This window comes from Podarcis melisellensis (assembly GCF_964234715.1).
Source record: "Podarcis melisellensis genome assembly, chromosome: 1".
Lineage (NCBI taxonomy): Eukaryota > Metazoa > Chordata > Lepidosauria > Squamata > Lacertidae > Podarcis > Podarcis melisellensis.
This window is the reverse complement of record NC_138528.1, coordinates 86,836,736-86,857,340: the sequence shown is the minus strand read 5'-3', so window position 1 is coordinate 86,857,340 and position 20,605 is coordinate 86,836,736. Positions and strand designations below refer to the sequence as shown.

The following is a 20,605-nucleotide window of genomic DNA, read 5'->3' as shown; positions in this document are numbered from 1 at the left end:
TCACCTGGAATATTAAGGTCTTAACAACTTATAGGCTTGCTAGGCAGTGCTCAACCTCCATATGCTTAATGAGTTAGTCAATTAAACATATGCAAATCAGCAATGGGTGAGTGGCTTTTTTCTCTCCTGGCAGAAGTGGGGACCTCAGGAGGAGTGGTAGTATCATTAGAGGGTGAGGACTGGTGGGAAAGGAAAGGTAAATGAATAGGTTTTAATTTTCCACTTTGGAAGCAAATATTCCCAACAAAAGTAGCTTTAAGGTTTCCTCTCTGGGTAGTGTCCCTCATATGTATCAGATGAGTCACCAATTGTGCTTAGAAAGATAAGTTCCCTGAAAAACGGATGGTACATCCAGAAAACACTGATCCCATGTACTGCTGAGTTCTTACAACCGACCTGGCGAGAATGATGAGGGTCACACCCACACATTTCAAGCACGCTCATACAACTTTAACAATCATGGTCCCCTCCACCAAAGAAACCCCAGAACAGGGTGCTGAGAGTTCTTTGGAGACCCCTCACAGAGCTACAGTTTCCAGCATCCTCAACAAATGACAGTTCCCAGGATGTGAGCCAGGTTTGCAGGCTGATGTCTGTGTTTGGATGGTACTGTACTGGTCCTTGTGAAAGAGAAGTGGAACTGATACTATTCCATTGCTCCTTACTCTATACATGGGACCTGTGCAGGCCAGACCCCAAGGCCAGGGTTGGCTTCACGTGGGACACCACAACGGGGGATGAGAATGGCCTAAGCTGCATTGTATTAAGGGTCCATGATGTCCAACATGGACAATCAGGACTTTTGTGGCAGCAAGTACCATCTAAAGTGGCCATGAGACAGGAAACAATGAAGGAATACTTTGTGCCAAGCTCCTTTAAGTGTGTCATTCCCTCAAATAGTTTAGGGGTGGCACAGGGACCTCGGCTGCTGGGAGTTGGCTCCTATGCTTCCTTGGTTCCTGGAGTGGACACAATCTTGGGACTTATATATCTATTGTTTTAAAAAAAACTCAAGCTGAAATCATGCTGATTATTCAGTGAATTTAGGTGCTGAACTGGTCTTCCGCATGTATCCAGTTTGTGATTCATCACATCCTGATTCAACCCCTGCTTTACTGATGTGTTCAGGCTGTGGTGACTCACAATCTAGGTAGATGTCAAGCATTCAAAGATTTGCTTCAGTGTACGCAAATCTGGTGAATATGGCAATTTGTGCGGATCGAAAAACAACAGCGACAATAATGATAATCCACTGTAAGATAAGTCAGCTTCACCCGGGATACTTCAGCATTTAGTGTTACTTGTGGAAGTACCTGTGGAGAAGGGAGAGTATTCTCAAATTTATTCAGCGGGTACCCAGCAAATATACCAGGGTGATTATGATGGCTTCTCCCAAAGTATCCTGTTAATTGTTTCGTCAGGGTGATGAGGTCTCTCTTAGCAATTTCTAGTGTAACTCATACTGCTAGAATTCCCAGTGTTCCTTGCAGAGAGGGACCCATTCAACCAGTTTTACAGTGCGCTCCTCCCATACATGTTTCTGAGAAGTTAGTCCCCCTGTGTTCAATGGGACTTGTTTTCAGAAAGATGTGCATAGGATTGAAGCCTAAATCCACAGTGTGGATTGGACTTGGGACTTCCATTTGTTTTTTTGAGTGCAAAGTTTTGTGGCTTAATACCTAAGTCAGGCATCCCCAACCTTCGGCCCTCTAGATGTTTTGGACTACAATTCCCATCATCCCTGACCACTGGTCCTGTTAGCTAGGGATCATGGGAGTTGTAGGCCAAAACATCTGGAGAGCCGTAGGTTGGGGATGCCTGAACTAAGTGGATGAGACTGTTTCCAGGAGCAGCTAGATTACAGGAAGTAAATTTAAAATCAGGAAAATCACAGGGGCTTATATGAGAAATCACCGATACAGAGGTGCTGGAGAATGAGGTGGAAAAGCCAAGTAGGAAATTCAGTAGGGGACAATCCCATTTTGAAAAAATCTGCAAATAAAACACACGAATAATTCTTTCAGTGGTAAATGTCATAAATCTTCCCCTACCTAGTGCCCTCCAGATGTTTTGGACTACAATTCCCATCAGCCCTAGCTAGCACAGATGCACTGATTGGGGCTGGTGGGAGTTGTAGTCTAAAAAAACCAGGCTGGCATAAATCATCCACCTTGTGCTTTGGACATTGATTCCTACAAATGTTTGTGGCTCAAATGAATTTGGCTCTCCCCTCAAAAACATTGAAAAATTGTAGTGTTTGAGGAGGGAGCTAAATCAGAAATTTGTACCTGTTGCACGTTTGTTTGTTTGTTTGTTGTTGTTGTTTTTAAAAAACCTGGGCAGAGTGTCTTTACTCATATAAAATAACAATAGCAATAAACTGACTGCTGTTTCATCTTGAACACCCTGTGGTCACACAAAATAGCATAGGGCCACAGAATAATTTATGCATTCAAATACTTGAACCCCATGGTTAATACAGTTTAAAATACTCTGGCTTCCTTGCTTCCTTCCTATTCAATGTCTGCGTGTCTACGTGGGTGTTTAAAAACTTACCCATTCATTCCCTTGCAGTAAGACCAGCTGTCCCTCTCTGCTCCCCACCCCACCTCAGCCCACCAGCCTCTGCCCTAGTTCAGTTTTTGTAGTTCTGTATTGCACTTGCTTTGTTGTACTTTCCAGCGACTGCAGAACCTCTTCAGCTGCCTCTCAGCTGTGTGTGCAGCTCTGCCTCCGCCACCATGTTGGCTGGCCAAGGGCCTATTGTGCTCCTGGTGCAGCTGCAGAGGACAAGGGGGTGGAGGGTGGGGGGAAAGGCACGCCGCGCCCCCTCCGCTTATGAGTTCCTCTGCCACTCCGCGTTGCATTAAGGCCTCCTGAATTCCTTTAGCTCAGACCGTCGTGACTCTCATGACGAGCTCTCTGTTTGTGCTAGAGTGGCTTCTCTGTTCGTGAGGCCTCAGGTGGCTGAGTATATGCAAGATGGTATAAGCACAGTGGTGGTCAGACAAGGTGCCCGTGGTGTGGCCAGCTCCCCGAGCCACACTCTCAGCTGGAGCAGAGTTGCTAGTGGCACCACCAGTGGAGGATGAATGGTTAGTCTGAGAAGAGGTTCGTTGGTTGGTCCTGGTCCCTGTTTTTTGATCCTCCAGGTCCTTTGTTTTGTCATAGTTCAGAACTTTCCACTGTTGGTTGACTGCTTGCCACCGTTTAAAAATCCTGTAAACTGAGGGTCCTTCATGGATTATTAGACCTGTAGAATAAAAAAGAGTGTGTGGATAGGAGAAAAAAAAGAGAATCTATTAATTTTTCACTGACTCATCATCACTGCACACACACCTCTGAGAGTCACCTAGGGCCAACTCCATGTACATACCCCACAAGTATCCTAGAAAAAAATGGAAAATCCCGTTTTTTATTGTGAGAGAATGGGGGCCATTTTGGTTGCCATAATTTCACGTGATTTTGCGGTGCGATTTCCCCCTGAAAAAACACTTTTTCGGGGAGGCAATCTTGTGTGGTGCTCCCAAACATGTGTTTTAGAGCGCCGCGCTCCAAAAAAGGCTGGTTGTGGTTTTTTTAGGGGGGCGGGGCGGGTGCAAAACCATGTGAGATCATGTCAACCAAAATGGCTGCCATACTCTCGCAATAAAAAAAACAAGAAGATGGTGTCCAGGAAGGTGTCCTGGATTGGGCTTCAAAGTGTTGGAGGGTACACATGCCCCATGAACATTTTTTGATATAGCTTTAGGGGGCACATCTTGCTCTCATTGCCGCTTAACACAAAGTGTTAATATTTGGGAGAATGGCCTGCTCCAAGTCCCATCATCATTCTAAAATGATAAACAGATTTAAAAGACCAACAACAGTGTATGGATTGCCTGTCTGGATCAGACCAATCTCCACCTCGACCAGCCTTCTTGAGCACAGACCTTCTGACAAATAGCTGTGACCTGTGAATGGCCTGAAATAGTGAGGATGAAATGAGCGTCCAAAGCACCCAGGAATTCCTTCTTTGTGGAATTATATTTGCTGAGTCTGTCTATAAAGAGAGCAGAACTACATGTTATGTTGAGGGCACTGGATTGGTTCCCCTGCCTCAGGCATCTGGTGGGCTATTGTGTGAGGAGATGATGGACTAGATGGGCCTTTGGACCACTCCAGCAGCTGTTTACCAGGAGAGATGAGACAAAAACAAGGTCAGGGCTCCATGGATGCATCAGTAGGAGCATTGCATTGATTCTACTGACCTCCACACTGCTGCTTCACCCCTCCCACTAAGTGGCATGGACTCTGCTGCCACAACCGCTGCTGCTATTGCTGCAGCTCTGCCTCACCCTGGCTAACATGAGCATTTGTCAGGGATGATGGGAGTTGTACTCCAGCGACATCCGAAAGGTCACAGGTTGACCCATCCCAGGTTTAAGCCTTTAGCACAAACTTTTCCCACACCTAATATTAAGAGACAAGTGCAAAAATAGTATGCTGGCTGCCAAACACAATTTATACTGTGATTCAGAGGGACACATGCATATGATCCACTGGTCTTCCACTTTGCCACGTGGACTCAAGTACATCTGCAATTTGGCAGACCCCTTTGTTTTCAAAGATCAACAATCAATTGCGGGAGTCAAATATTGATGCTGAAGGTCAAATGTTTATTGCAGAATGAACGCCAGCACCCTCACATTTCTGTTAAAAGTTTGGTGAGGAATCCTGACCTCAATTATTTAAGTTCATGTATATGACCTCAAGAGTCTGCCTCACTGGACCATAAGTCAGATGTGGAAAATTCAATTCATTTCAGCCTCAAAGCTTATCACAAATATTAATGAGAAGGCTGATTCAAGAGGATTTTTTTTTAAAGTCTGTTTGTTTTGCTTTGTAAATTATAAGTGTTTATGATCCCATGCAATTAATAAAATGATGTTGATGGATGGGCCAGTGCATCAACCGTACACCTGTTTTCCTAGATAAATTGTGCTTCAAAATATTTACTATAAGTGCAAAAATAAGTTTGTTTTCCTTGGCAGTTGCTGGGATCCAAATTACTTATTGATTTGCCAGCATTGAGCTCAGGAAGCTGTAAAATTAAAAAGGAACCAAGCAGAGGACTGGGTGGGCAGATGGAAATAATGCAAATGCATCTGCAACTGTAGAAAGCTGAGGAGAGAGCAAGGAGGGACTCAGAGAGTAATTTGCAAGAAGCTGTAGGATTTCATCAAAATAAATTTGAGTCAGTTGGAGTTATGCAGATGTGTAACATTTTCTGTGTGCTTGTTTAATTTTTTCTTGAGTAGCTAGTCATTTTAATTATTGTTTTGTACTGTTTTTAATAGTTTTTGGATTTTTCTTCATTACCCTGATATTCTATGAGAGGAAAGTAAATAAATATGTAAATACGCACAATGAACAGGGATGTGGATCTCTCATGTTATTCTAAGGTGTGGATAACTGAGTACAGTGGTACCTTGGATTACAAACACCTAGGGTTACAAACTTTGGGTTATAGACAAACTTTGGGTTACAAACTTTGGGTTACAGACTCCACTAACCCAGAAGTAGTACCTCGGGTTAAGAAGTTTACCTCAGGATGAGAACAGAAATCGTGCGTGGCGGCACGACGGCAACAGGAGACCCCATTAGCAAAAAGTGGTACCTCAGGTTAAGAACAGTTTCAGGTTAAGAACGGACCTCCAGAACAAATTAAGTTTGTAACCAGAGGTACCACTGTACATGTGAACATGTCTTCTACTGAATCAAACCAGTGGTCCATTAAGCCCAATAGCTTTTCAAGTATGGAAGTAGAGAACTTTTCAACCAAAGATGCCAGAAATTTAACCCTTCCATTCCAGAAGCCTGCTTCCCCGCTGTGCTGCATACATGTCAGTTCCAAACTGTGCATATTTACATTTCTCAACAAAATATGCAGAATTTGCCATCAGGCCCCTTCAATGTATCTTGGCAGGAAAAGCTGTGGTTTAAACACATTGTGTTTGGGTTTTAAAAAAATAAAAATTAAGTGTCTGGGCCTGAGTATGAAGTGTCAAGAGAAAAATAGGTGGAGTTTGTAAATTAACCTTTGAAATACACATTTTCAATACACATGTTTCAATGGATAGAACTCAACAAATTGTGATGAAAATCTGCAAGTCACAATCTAACACAGTTAATTGCACTTAAAGCCGATTGAAATCAAAGGGCAAAAGAGTGCTTAGCGTTGTGTTAGATTGCCGTCATTAAAATGTCTGTAGTGTTGTGTTCTGCTGTACTGGAACAAATGAAAATGAAAGCTGCCTTTAACTTAATTCTAACACAATCACAATATGCCCTTAGCCTGTTTGGTTCTTGGTATGACGTCTTTATGTGGTTCAGCTGGCTAAAATAATGGCTAGGATGAAACTAGTGGGGAACTGATTCAGGACAGACGAGAAGAAGGGAAACTGTGGAATTCACTGTCATGACTGGCTTTAAGCAGGGATTAGGCACATTCATGGAGAATGACTCTATCAATGGCTACTAGTCAAGATGATTATATGCAACCTTCAGGCAGTACGTCGCTGAGTATGTCACTTGTTGAGGACCAATGGAGGTGGGAGTGGATAGGAGGCCAGTACTTTCATGTCTTGCTTGTGGGCTGCCCAGGCATATTCCCTGCCAGTGCTGGCAACACGATTCTGGACTAGATGGACCTTTGGCCTCATCCAACAGAGCTCTTATATTGTTGGAACCAGGTTGATATGGTTAATTAACAGCCTCTCCAGATCACCTACTTATTGAGCATTCACTCGGATTTGCTAGTACAAATTTGGCCTTTACTGAGCATTTGTTCTGATTTGATTAACGGGGTGGTTATACAACAATGAACACTTGCCTTGCATTTATTCTGATTGGCTTGTGGGGCTTTTCTTACACATCTTTCCATTAGTCACTGATCAAACCCACACTTTTCAATGCATTTTCCCATGCCTTTCCAAACCACGAAAGGTCCAGTTCTTTTTTTTAAAGTGGATTTGTTGTGCTAGAGACTTATCATTCATTTTATTATTTGTTTTGTTTATTTACTGTTATTTATTTATGTACTTATTTGCTTTCACAAACCTAAAGATTTATGTTACCAAGGCACATCACTGCACAAATGTGCAGGTGACATTGCAGATGTGACTGTACGTATCATTGCATCAAGAGATCTTTTACTGATGTGCACGTCTGCTCCTGCACATTGCTGAAATAATCCTTCTTACCTCCGAAACTAAAATTTATACAGTTGTACATACAATCACAACAAGATTGCTTTTCTTTTCTTTTCTCTTCTGGCAGTGTTTCATCAATTCACTCAACTGCACAGGTGCACCAGAAAAACATAATAAATAAGCACAAGAGATGATTTTTAATAAAACATACTACCTTTTTGAATTACATATTGAATATATTGAAGAGCAGACTTTTGAACCTTGGTGTGAGTCTCAAGCACATTCAAGATGCCTTTGAAAGCAATGGCAGCTCTTATTGTTGTATTAATATTTATGAAATTATAAAGTCAGAGACAGAGAGAGGCCTCCAAGGACTCCACCATGAGACTTGAACCAATGGCTACAAGAAAGGAGATTCTGACTAAACATTAAAAAAAAACTTTCTGAAAGTAAGAGCTGTTCAACAGTAGAATGGTCTCCCTCGGGAGGTGGTGGACTCTGCTTCCTTGGATGCTTTAAAGCAGAGATTGGATGGCCATCTGTCATGGATACTTTAGCTGAGATTCCTGCATTGCAGAGGGTTGGACTGGATGGCCCTTGGGGTCCCTTCCAATTCTATGATTCTTGGACACCCACTCGGTGCATCATAATGCCAGCAAGTGGGAAATGTTTGATGCAACACCAGATATAATGTGGTGGATTGCCGATGGATGACCCAATCATGGCTTTGCGGTAGAAGTGGCTCACTTGGACGAAAGGGAGAGCAGTGCCTTCAAGAGGTATGTCATGATTGGCAGGTCTTTGCCTCAGGATGATGTCAGCTGACCTCAGACCAGGCCATTACTAGTGACCTTTGGGCATGATGCAAACAGATACCCTCTCCATGAGAAAGGAAAATGTCAGGCAAAGCGCAAGCATGGCAAATGCAGATCCAATTGCAAAGGCCCAATTTCGGCGATGTAGGGTGGAATGACTGGATCCCCCTACACATCCCTGTGTGGGCCAGGGACACCCACTTGACCCTTGACTGTCCCAGACGGAGCAGGCCTGAATGCTGCTTCTAAATGCATTCAGTTGGACAAGTCTTGTTGCCTCCTTGTGATCAGGAACCTGACAGTATAAGGTTCTTGACTGTGAGGATGCATTTACGAATGTTCAGCGGAATGTGCTTAGAAGCTCTTTCAGATCCTTGAAGCCCTTTCAGAAGTAAAGCAGGTGACAGCATGGGGGTGCCAAAGACAGGACTGCCACACAAGCCCCTGCCAATTTTCTGCTTTAGGATGAAGAGGGCTATAGAGCTCCTGGGACAAGTTTTGTTGTTTTAAACACCATTCAGTCTTGTCCAAGAAAGAAATGCAGCTTTTCTGTGGTTTTTCCTTGGTGTTGCTCTTATCTTTGCTGCGTGCATCATTCTCTTCTTTCTCTGCCTACCTGCGTCTGACGTATAAAGGATAGAAGAAGGAAGTGCCAAAGGTTCTTCTAGCCTGGCACATTTTAAACAATGCCCAGTTGAAACAGGCAGCACCATTAAAAGTAAGTCGCCATTAGTCCTGACAGGAGATCCTGAATTGTGAGCGTCGACAGGCAGCTCCCCTATTAATTTCCTTTCCCATCAAGCCACAAAAGATCAAGCACCACATATCCGTTTTAATTGGCTATTGATCTGTTGTTCTATTACCTGCAATTGTGCAGAGGGGTTGCTGGATGGACTGCCTAACTCTGCCTTCCTTTGACTGTCAGCAGCCGGACTTACAGAAAAGTCTGGAGGCCTGCGGTTCCTGGTTTGCAACGGAGTGCCTGAGTGCTTTTTGAAGTAAAGGTAGCAAAAACACAGCTAAAAAACTCAGGTCATAAATATGACTGACACCCTTCTTTGGAAATTAAACCAATGTCTAGACTTCACTTGCAGAAACTAATAGTTATAGATGAATTAAAACATAATATTTACAGTCACGTGCTCATCCAAGCAATGGCTTACAGTCTCTTCTTCTTAACTTCCAAACAACAGTATTTTCATCTCTTCTGTATCTCAGTTAGGCCATGCCTTGCAGCTCCTAGGAGAGTTCCCCACTTTCACCTTCTCCTGCAGCTTTGCTCTCTTTCTTTCAAGCAGGGAAGAAGGACTCCAACACTCCATTCAACTTAGCAGTGTTCACAGTGGATTCTAAAACACAGTCATCTTGCTTCACATAAAATGGCGTCTCTCCTTCATTAAATGCTTCCCATGTGTCCAACATTACCCAACCACAAAAGATCTCTCTAGAATTCAGTTACCAACCAGCTAAAATTAAATACATAGTAATGCATACAAGCATTTACAATTTCAGTGAATTAAATTATTATACTTGATAGTGCTGCCCTATACCGAGTCAGACCATTGGCTCATATATCTACAGTGGGTGCCAAAAGTTTTCCAAGGTTTCACACAGGATTGGTTCCCAGTGCTACCTAGAGAGACTAAGGGACCTTTCACTGCAAAACATGTGATCTGACACTGAGCTTCAACCCTTCTCCAAGGCAACAGTGATGTCTACAAAAATTGCCAGCTGGCGGAGGGAGTGGCAGATGAATGACTCTGCTTATAATTTCATCTCCCCAGCTGTTCAGATGCAAAACAGTGATTCTTCAAAGAGCTAAAGGCTCTCTGGATCTGATGAAGAAGCTGTGCGTGCGCATTAGTGCGTATATCTATGCATGAAAAATATAGAAATGTAAAGGCTGGCAAGCAGCTCACATCGCCACATACACAAAATGTGCTACAGTTGGCCATGCAGCAATATGGAGTCTAAGTGCTCCAGCCACATTAATCTTAAGTACAGTACTTATGTACAGTATATCCCCTGTCAAACATTGAAATTGATCAGGTCACGTAATGGAGTAGGGGGGGGGGAGCCTATTTGCTCCATATTTATTTATTCCACCTTTAAAACTATTTCCCACCCCCAATGTTTTGGAAAAATATCTTTCTGAACTGGCAGTGTTTACTGCACTTACCCTGCAGCCAGTGTCAATTTCAGTAACGCAAACTGCCCACTGTAAAGGGATAAATTCCCCAAGAGCCCACCCCCTCCATCACCTCCAAGCCCTCAGTCTCAATCTGCATAATAGCTTTTGCTATTTCAGTCATCCGCTGTGCATGAGGTAAACTGACACAGCCAGGAAAACAAAAAGAAATAAACCGAATCATGGGACGCACTTGTTGTGTATGCAGCTCTGGTGGTCTGTGGGTGGATGGAGTGACAGCACCGTGTGGGCCATCTGTTAAATCAAGTCTTGTGATGCACAGCGCCCCTCTCGGGCCAGTCGTGCTTCTCACCGGCCTCCCTCTCTCATTAGCTGATGACACTTCCCGATGTTCAACGAGAGATGGTTTCCAGCCCTGCTGACCCTGAACGCCACTTGAATCTGCAAAGATCAAGCTTCCTTAATTGCAGCCTCCAATGATACAGGCAGCCAGACACACAACTGCATCTGAATTGCCATTTAATTAATGGCCAGGTGCTTGCAGGAATGTGCAGTGAACTTCCAAACTGTCATCATCGCTCAGCTCAGTGTTGTGAGTTTGGAAGATTGGTTTTTGTGGGTTTTTTTTTTACCAGCTATATGTATTGCAGACACAAATGGCATACCTTGCACAGAAAATGGTTCTCCAAATGTAATTACCTCTTACTTTTTGGGGGTCTCTTCCCCATTTCCAGCTCAATCATAGAGTACCACCACAGAGCACCTTTGCATCCAGTATGGTCCCTGTTCCATCTCTAGCCAGAAGTATCTGGTAGCAGGGGATGGGAAAGAGTTCTCTGTCTGAGTCCCTGGAAACTCAGCTCTGGGATGGACAAACCATCACTCTGACCTGCTACCAGATAGCTTCCTCTGCTCCTAAAGGGCTTAGGTTTCCTAGGCTCCAACATGCAGAGAGAGGGGGGAAGGGGCATCAAGTCACAGTAAGTGTGGTAATTCATAACTCGAAAGCCTGCTACAGTGGTACCTCGGGTTACATATGCTTCAGGTTACAGACTCCGCTAACCCAGAAATAGTGCTTCAGGTTAAGAACTTTGCTTCAGGATGAGAACAGAAATTGTGCTCCGGCGGCGCGGCAGCAGCAAGAGGCCGCATTAGCTAAAATGGTGTTTCAAGTTAAGAGCAGTTTCAGGTTAAGTACAGACCTCCGGAATGAATTAAGTACTTAACCCGAGGTACCACTGTATTGCATCCAGATGTTATGGGGTGGTCTTGTGCTAACTGTCATTTCCCTATGTAGTTTTCTTTCAAGTCTGTTCATCCAAAAACTGCCTCTTCTTCTGGCCCTACAAAGTGAGTAATGTTGCTTTAGATTAAATAAACAAATAAGAACAGCAAGGGTCTTCCTTTCTTAACAATAAATGTGCAGCTGATGTCCACAGCTGGTGAGAAATCCAGATTCTGCTCTTCTGTCAAAGGGGTATCACATTTCCCCAGCCCTCAAGCTGCATTATTCTGCTGCTGGGAAAATAGGACAGTGTCCGACCACTTCCCATCCCTGACCCAACACACACACTCAGCTCTTTTGTGATGGCCGTATGGAATACGGTTACACGACTGTCACAGGTACCTGCTAGAAAATGCCTGCAGCGTCCATGAATTGCAGGGAGCCTCGATCCATTTCCCCACATACCTGCTTTCTGGTTAATTTGTCACTAATGAGCAAACTCCCAATGCCTCTTTCTCATAAGGGCTGGCTGTGCTTCCTTTTGATACCATCTCCTTTTAAGTGCTTCGCAGGAGGAGCGAGCTCCTGCGTTGCAGAATCGGTACATGAGAACTCATCCGGCAATATGCATTTTAAAAGGTTCTTACCTGAGGTTTCTAGGCTGCCAGTTTGCTAGCAGTTATAAGCCATGCCAAAGGAGGAGGAGCTGTTAACATCAACACAGCCTGTCGACTTGAAGCAACGCAATATCCCTGAAGCATGACTATCCACCCCCATTTTTTGTGTGCAAACTGGTAGGGTGCTGAATTGTTGTGAGGTTCTGTTTTCATTGCAAAAGTTGCTGTTTCAAGAGATTCAAAAATACACTTTCTGCTGTTTCATGCATTCCACCCTCCACATTTTTCCCCCTGACAGTGCTCTTTCGTTTCACGATAAGCAGAAATTTAGTAGATGAAGTCTGTCCTATCACTGCAGCTATATACTGGGCTGTGGGGGAAGACTTCAGGTGGTATTCAAGTAAGTTTTACTCAGAGCAGACACATTGAAATGAATGAACATGACTCAGGCACATTGATTGCAATGGATCTGCTCTGAGCAGAACGTAGTTGAATACCACTTTATCTATTTATCATCCAGCTAACAATCAGATTTACAATGCAACAATCACATGAAAGGGAAACGGAGAAATCACACTCTGATTTCCATCTAAACATAACATTTTCTTCACTCCCCTCATTAAGGACTGGCTTATTTTGCTTGGTTTTGCATCCATTTCATGGACGGAAATAGAATACTTATCTTCCACTGACAGATGAGCGCTCCAGCTGCTGCCAGCAATTTCTGCTTTACCAAAGCCATGTTAATCATGTTACTTACTGGCAACTGCTAGCCACCCACCTGTTCTCTGTTCCCATCAGCAGCCAAGCAAGAGAACTTAGACAATTTCTTCTTCCTGTCCCCTGCATAGCTGGGTAAAAAAGGGATGGTGTAGCAGGGAAAGGATGTGTGCTGGCAGGGAAGCTGATATTGTTCGTTAAATATGATTGCTCTCTGATCTCCAAATTCCAAAGAGAAAAGTGGACAAAATGGTTGGATTGGAGTAGATACCAGTTTGTAGCTGACTAGTGGAAAAATCTGTTGCCCTCCATACAAGGGAATGTTTGCTGAGTGGTGGCCGGTCAATTGTGGTGGTTCATGAGAACTACAGAAATGGGAGTGGTAAGAATGTCAGAATTACACAACAGAGCATGTGAGCTATGCCAGGGCTTGCAAATAAACCCACTGTTGACTTAAACCCTGTTCATTTTTACTAGTTCACTGCCCCTCCTACCCACACATACCATGGTTTATTGAACATTTATGGCACACTGTCAATTAAAGAAAGCTTCTCCTCCCATGTGCTTGGAAAAGACTCAGAAATCACCACCAGCCATGCAGTGGTTCCAAATTAAGTTTCTTTCGGATCCTTCATGTCCCATCCTACCCCCCCCCCCAAGCACTTTGTGGCACACCCTTCAAAATCAGGAGGAATACCTGTTTCTTGTCCTCATCAACCTCCCTTCTCCAAGTTTTATTTATTTCAAACATTTCATTCCTTTTTCTGGTTGTTTCTTTTTGCCTAGAAATGGCTTCGTTTCCCTCTCTTCTTTGTGGTGGGCTGGCACTGTTGCAAGCCTCCCACAAAAGGAGAAGGCCAACTGATTATGCTCATCAGTTCCCCATTTTTCTCTCTTTTGTGTAAGGATACTGGAATTTATTATTTTGGGATCAGAATAGACAAGCACCTCAATTAGGTAACAAGTACCAGGGCTGGCACATGCAGATTCTCAAAGCATTAAAATTGTCACTGAAATGAATCTTAGGTCTGCAGGTTTGAATTCAGAACAAGACTCCACTATCTAAAACATCAGATTTTACAGTATAATCTGAGAAAGCAAAATGTGCAAACCTACAAAGTAAGTTTCTGTCTCACATTTTTAATGCATAAGTTAGCAAATACAACGGATTTGCATTTTAACTACAGTGGTACCTCGGGTTAAGTACTTAACTCATTCCGGAGGTCCGTTCTTAACCTGAAACTGTTCTTAACCTGAAGCACCACTTTAGCTAATGGGCCTCCTGCTGCCGTCGCGCTGCCGGAGCACGATTTCTGTTCTTATCCTGAAGCAAAGTTCTTAACCTGAAGCACTATTTTGGGGTTAGCGGAGTCTGTAACCTGAAGCGTATGTAACCCGAGGTACCACTGTAATATCAACAGTTATCTTTACCAAGGCACTGGGGATTTCCCGTTGGGCCTAAACCAAGCATGTCCAAAGTCCGTTTTCGGGGCCTAATCTGGCCTGCTGGTCGGTTTAATCCGGCCCCCCATGGCAGTTTATTTCCTGGGGTAAAATCCTAAGAAAACCTCAACAACTTTGGGGTAAAATCATAATAAAAGCTCAACAACTTCAATCCTAAAAAAAGGTCAATAACTTTGGATGGCCCTTTGGTCGGCCTTCATGGCCCTTCACTCCATCAAATCTGGCCCTCTTTGAAAAAAGTTTGGACACCACTGACTGCAGAAATTTAAATATGTCTTTGTCTGGGGGGATTTCTTAGATGCCCACAATGGTCAAAAGACAGGAGCTGTCATACTGGATCCGACTAGTGACTGAGTCTACTTCAGCTACGATGCTACATATGAAACAGGATTACTGGATGCTTCTGAAAGGCCCACCAGGACCAATACCGTTGAGTCCAAAAAGAGTTGCTTTTTTTTCTAAAATAAATGTTTAGGGGTACTCTCATTTTGACTCAAGAAAATCACAATTTTATAGTTCAAATCTGGAAAAATAAATACAGTAAATGGACAAAAGTACAAAGATTCACAAAATGTTTAGGGGTTTGCGTACCCCTGTGTCGCCCCCCCTCCAGAAAAAAGCACTGCTTATGGTTACTACATTTCGTATTGAGATCCAGTCACCCACCTATACAGACAATGTCCATGAAGCCATACATTCCATAGCAGATCTGGAAGAGCAGGTCTTGCCGTTGCCATTTCGCAGAAGGACTGAAGGTAGACCAGATGAGCCACGAGATACTGGCGATAAGGAAGAGGGAACCCAAGATGGCGGCCGCTATCTGAACCTTTTCAATGACGGTCAGAGAAATGGCTTGCCACTGCAAGACAGCAGCAGGGATGGGGGGAAGAGGGAGGGGAAGTCAACAAAGAAAAGAGAAGCGTAAGCAGAAGATGTAGATGATTAATTCCTTAGTCAGTGGTACCAGTGGCTACCAATGAACACACCACAGCATTTCGCATGGACTTTTGCAGCAGAGGCTAGCAGCTCTTTAGACAGCAGACTTCAGAAGAAAAGGACAGTCTTGTGCCTGTCTGCAACAGGAGATCAGGAAGATGGGATCACATCCTGCCACATGCCTCTGTTCTGCTCTCCGTTCTGTTATTCTACTGTTTGACCATAGCCCACTGCCATTCAAAACATTTATGGGCTGCTTTGTTACGAGTGGGTTGGGTAGGTGCACTGATTAAGTACACCTTAGGTATTATTTTTTTATGATTTTCTCACAATATTGGTCATGCCTAGTTTTGCAGAAACTAGCATGGGAACATGCCATGGTGGTAGTAAAATTCATTTGCCCATGGCGCACAGACGAGTAACGATGGCATGGGTACATCATAATTTGAAAGGAGCGATCCTGAGTGGCCTAAAGGGTGTGAGGCTCTCTGTGCATGACCAAGCAGGGGCTTTTTAATGGTACCCAGGAGATGGGGATGCAGCCATAGCCTTAAGGGTCAAACTGCGCATCACTATATCCATGCTTTTAAGCTTAAACTGATCACTTTTCTTTTCTTTTCATGGCAGTGTCAAAAAGATTAAAAAGAAAGAGAGAGAAATAAGTGTGTGTGTGTGTGTGTGTATGTGTGTAAAATCATTTGATGGGATAAAAATGGCCAGGTTTCCAAAAGAGAGAGAGAAATTATTTCATTTTTGCCTTGTACATTTTTACTTATGTCACACAAAAATTGACATTATACAAGGGATTAAAAATAATAATCCCAGAACTGTACTTTTAAAAATAAAATATAAAGGGAAATGCCTACAAAATCCTTGAAGAGGCCAGGCCTCTTGTGGCTATGACTTTTTATAGTACTTTGTAATGTGCTACTCTCGCTCTTCCATAGCTGTTTAATAGGTGCAGAGCCCCTGTGATTATTATTTACAGAGGACCAACATTGTGAAATATACTAACACCAGGAACTTACCAGCCAACATTACATGTTTGGCTGGCAAAATAGTGTGTGAGATTGGTTCAAGTAACCTTCCATTTACTCACTCTGCTATGACATCCATCTGTGAAAATAGGCTTTACAAATTATTTTTAAACATCTCATCTTCTGGCTAGATAGATTTTGAAGTATCTGAGGATGTGTGCATTTTGCCTTGTGCTTCTCTTCTAGATGGTGTGAAATTTCAATAAAGGGTTTTGTTTAACAGCAAAAACATCCATGTTTGTTCTTACCAGTTTTATAGTACAGCATCTTACATTCTCTACACACTTCATGGCTGCTGTCCTTTGTCCTGCTCTGAGCACCATTATCTGGTTGCTCTATGATCACAACAACAGCTCTTTGGGTGTGGAAAGGAATGCAACTGTTTGTGAAAGGCTGTGATTTTATATGTACCACGTACCTGAGAGAAAGCCCCATTGAACTCAATGGCACTTCTGAATAGAACTGTAGGATTATGCTGAACTGCCTCCCCCCCCTTTGGAAGTATTGTCTTATCGATGAATGCAACAAGAATGATGCAGGCCCCTTGAACTGCTGGTCAAGCACATCCCTTATAAGCAGAAAGTGTCATGTATGTTTCTGGCTTTGTCAAGGAATGGTTTGAAAGCCCTTGCAGCAAATACATGCCAGTGCTGTTCAACTCAACCTAATGTTGCTCTTAAATTTTGGCGCTCAGAATAAAAGCTTTTTCCATGGCCTCTGAGGAGTCACGTTTGCAAAGCCTTCTGTGACATCAGAGCAGCTGAGATAATGACATCAGAACGGTTCAGCTAATTGCCCTCAGATGCACTGTGATATGCCTGCATCTGACATCCTGAGATCACAGAGGGCCTTTGCAAACCTAAGGCTACATTGCTGACACACTCGCAAGGCTAAAATAGGCTAACTGTATCATTGCCTCATCAGAGCAGCCTGGCAAGCAGTGCCATGAAGAGAAGCGAGCGAGCTGACGCAGCAGCCATCCAGGAAAAGCGCAGAAGGGAGAATCAACAAAACTCATATGCAAAAACAACAATGAAAGCAAAGAGGGCAGCGCCAATACAAAGCACCACCACCTACAGGCAAAAATGTGTGAAGGTAGGAATTGGTAGGAGTAGATCTTAATTCAGTGATGAGGAACCTTTGAACCTCCAGGTGTCGCTAGACTACAACTCCCATCATGCCTGATCATGGGCCATGCTGGCTGGGGCTGATGGGAGCTGCAAACCAGCAGTATCTGGAGGGCAACAGGCTCCCTATCACTGCCTTAATCCTTCTATATATTCAAGTTCCAGTTTTGTGATATGGAGTAATGCAAAGCAGCTCCTGTAAAAAAGAAGACCACCTAATGAAGCAGCCTCTGAGGTCCCATGCTTAGCATTCGGGGATTCATCTAGATAATTTTTTGCCCCTCAAATGCATTAGAAATTAGATTAAAAGTATATAAGCTATGGGACAAGGATAACTGTGACTTTAAGGATGAATGGGAACCCTTTACAAAGTATCTGAAGATGCAACAAAGCAAACTGGACTACTTGGCAGGTTTTGAATAAACATTCACAAACTTTTTATCGATAATAATCGGCTAAATAGTTTGAGGATTTATACAACTTTGTAACATGCAGAAAACAGCATTCTTAGAGAAACCAAAGACTGGAACTGAGGGAAGTTGGGGGGTGGGTGGGTTTTGTGGGGGGGGGGGAGGTAGAAAAAATGGGGAAAAACAAGGATGATATGTTTTTGGATAATATGCCTTGTTACAATTTTGAAAAATAAAAATAAAAAAAAAGAAATTAGGTTAAAGGAGCCTGCTTTCAGTGTTCCTTTAACCAAGGGGCATCTTCTATATAGCTCCTCTATAAGACTATTTGTGTGATATTTTGGGCCAAGCGTGACCTTCTGTCCTTTGGTGAAATGCCCATTGTGTCACACAGATGGACTGCTAGCTTGTTTATTAAGGTTATGCTCTGATTAGGGCCATCAGAGAAAAATGTTACCTTTTCCCATGAAATCCCCACCCCCAGCTATGCAGAGTAGAAAAGGCACATTTAATGGGCGTAAATTCAAGCTAAGTGGCCACTTCACTGAAGCAAGGAACCTTCCAAGCATAATTTTCTGGCCAGTTACATGAATGTACAAGATTGCCTGGGAATGAAGCTTTCCAAGGATATGTCAGGGTTCCTGGAAATCACTTTTGGACCTGCACAAGTGGTTTTATTTGGGGAGGATGCTTGATTGGTGGCTGGGTTGTTGTTTTTTAATTAAAAAGCAGCAAGGCCGTTCTGTGTATTCTCTGTTTTACAGGCTGCGCAGTCTGCACTGATACTGGCTCAAGCTATGTATGGTGCATGCTGGCTACTGTTTCCCCACACTGGATCTCAGGAATGCTATATTCCTAGATAGCATTTGCAGATTTGTAAATGCAGATTTAAAAAAAACAAAACCCAACACGGAATCTACAAGGGCTCTTTTGAACTGCCCAGCACTGTTGCAGTGGAAGCAGGGTTGGACCAGGCAGCCCTCAAACAAAGGACTAAGAAACAGAGAACTGTCCTCTGGCAGCCCTTCAAAACACAGGACCTTATTCTGCAGTGTGACACAGGCCACTCATGCCTACATGCTTTTGGCAGCTTGCCCTGTGGCAGACATGCCCCCCCTTCCCATGCGCGGCTGCATAACATCAAGGAGGGTCTCCTGCCTCACATGATTATAGCCAAGTGAGACCATTTCCCATAGTGGGATATGGGAAGTCAATAAGAAACCCTTTATTTTACTGCTTTCTTCCTCTCTCTGTTTCTGCTATTCTTGATCCTTCCCTTTCTCCCTTTTTCTTTAAAGCTAATAGTTAGAACTGTTTATTATGCTGATTGGTTCTGGAGCACTCCGGATACAGAGCCACAAAGGGAACTGGAGGGGTCAGGGGGCAGAAAGTGAAGAGGGACTTGGATCGTTCTACAAAATTGGACTTGCGGCGTGGCACCTGCATATGTTGTTGTAGAGCTGATTAAAAAGCACAATAAAAACTATTAATAGAAAAGAAAAAGAGGCCGCTCTTCTTTGATCTCAGAGATTGTGTTGGGACTTAGCTGTGGGGTACCCTCTGAGGTATATTCGGCTCAAGCCAGTAATGGAGTTATAGATCAAAATCGGTGCCATGGCACGTTCCCAGGAAACAATGAGAAGCAGCTCCTTTCCTTGGTATCACATGCTCTCGAAGATGCATCCCTTTCAGGAGAGCATAACGTAGCACAGAGTGGCTCAGAGAGCTGGACTTCAACTGCGGAGGAATCCTCAAACCCTCCTCAGCCACAAATCCTACTAAGTGATATTGGGCCAGTCTCCACTTTCCCAGCCTAAACCTACCTCACAGGGATACTGTGAGGATGCAATGGAAGACTGTCCCAACATACACTGCCCTGAATTCTTTGGAGAGAGGGTGGCATAAAACAATAATTAATTGTGCTCTTCTGCCCAGTGTTTCCGACTACATTTGATTGTGTAATGGGGGTTCTAATTTTCCCAGTCAAACCACAGGTTCTCTGCATCACATGACTACTACCCCGGCTCAAAAGAAACAGTGTGGCTTAAACTGGGGAGCGGAGGAAGCAGGGGCACACAGGCCAGGACAGCCCTCAGTGTCCCCATGCGCTATGGGCACACCCACTCCGGCACCACCACCACCCTTGACTTTCCCAGAAGGTCTGAAGGGAGCTTTTCTTTTGGGCCAAATGCACTCCTTCAGACATGTGACACTCCCTGATAAGGTGAGGAGGAGGAGGAGGCTTGTAAAGACATTCATCGCAAAGCATTTAGAAGTCCCCTTCAGACCTTCTGAGTAGTCAACAGAAGAGAGTCAGCAGTGGTGCACACAGGCCTCTTCTCCCTTACCAGTTTAAGCCCTCACACATTCTTCTGAATGCCTGAATAGGACTATTTGTTATAAATTGAATAGGCCAGTGCAAGAGACACATAGCTCCTCTGCCACTTGAATGATGGTTTTCAGTGAGCTACCTGCCAGCTGATTGGTGTGAAATCAAACACATACCAAGCATGAAAAAACTCCAGCCATGGAGGATGCAGGTAAGATTTTAGTAATTTGTTCAAATACTTGGAATATTATTATAATATTTATAGCCCACCTTTCCGCCAAGGACCTCAAGGTGGTATACGTGGTTCTTCCTCTCCCCCATTTTCTCCTCACAACAACCTCATGAAGGAGGTTAAACTGAGAGGAAGTGACTGGCCCAAGGTCACCTGCTGAGCCTCATGGGCATTTGAACCCACTGTGCCTCTCAGATTCATGAACGGTATTGGAATATCTTTGTGGGTGCAGTATACTAACACACACACACACACACACACACACACACTTCTTTTACCCTAAGTGGACGTGACCAGAATACATAGCATATTCTATTTGTTTTTTAATGTCAGAGTCTAGCATAAAACAAA

At 43.6% G+C, this 20,605-nt stretch overlaps 1 protein-coding gene across 2 annotated transcripts in view; it reads right to left on the bottom strand.

Annotated features, from left to right (window-relative positions):
• Positions 1–1,091: 1,091 nt before the first annotated feature.
• Positions 1,092–20,605, bottom strand: part of MARCHF4 (membrane associated ring-CH-type finger 4) — a 106,689-nt gene continuing 87,175 nt past the window's right edge. For both annotated transcript variants that reach the window (XM_081885886.1, XM_081885887.1), the window contains exons 3-4: positions 14,850–15,042; positions 1,092–3,253 (exon numbers count right to left, since the gene is read on the bottom strand). In XM_081885886.1, the coding sequence (XP_081742012.1) occupies positions 2,892–3,253; positions 14,850–15,042 (555 nt within the window). In that variant the 3' untranslated portion in view covers positions 1,092–2,891. The remainder of the gene's footprint in view (positions 3,254–14,849; positions 15,043–20,605) is intronic.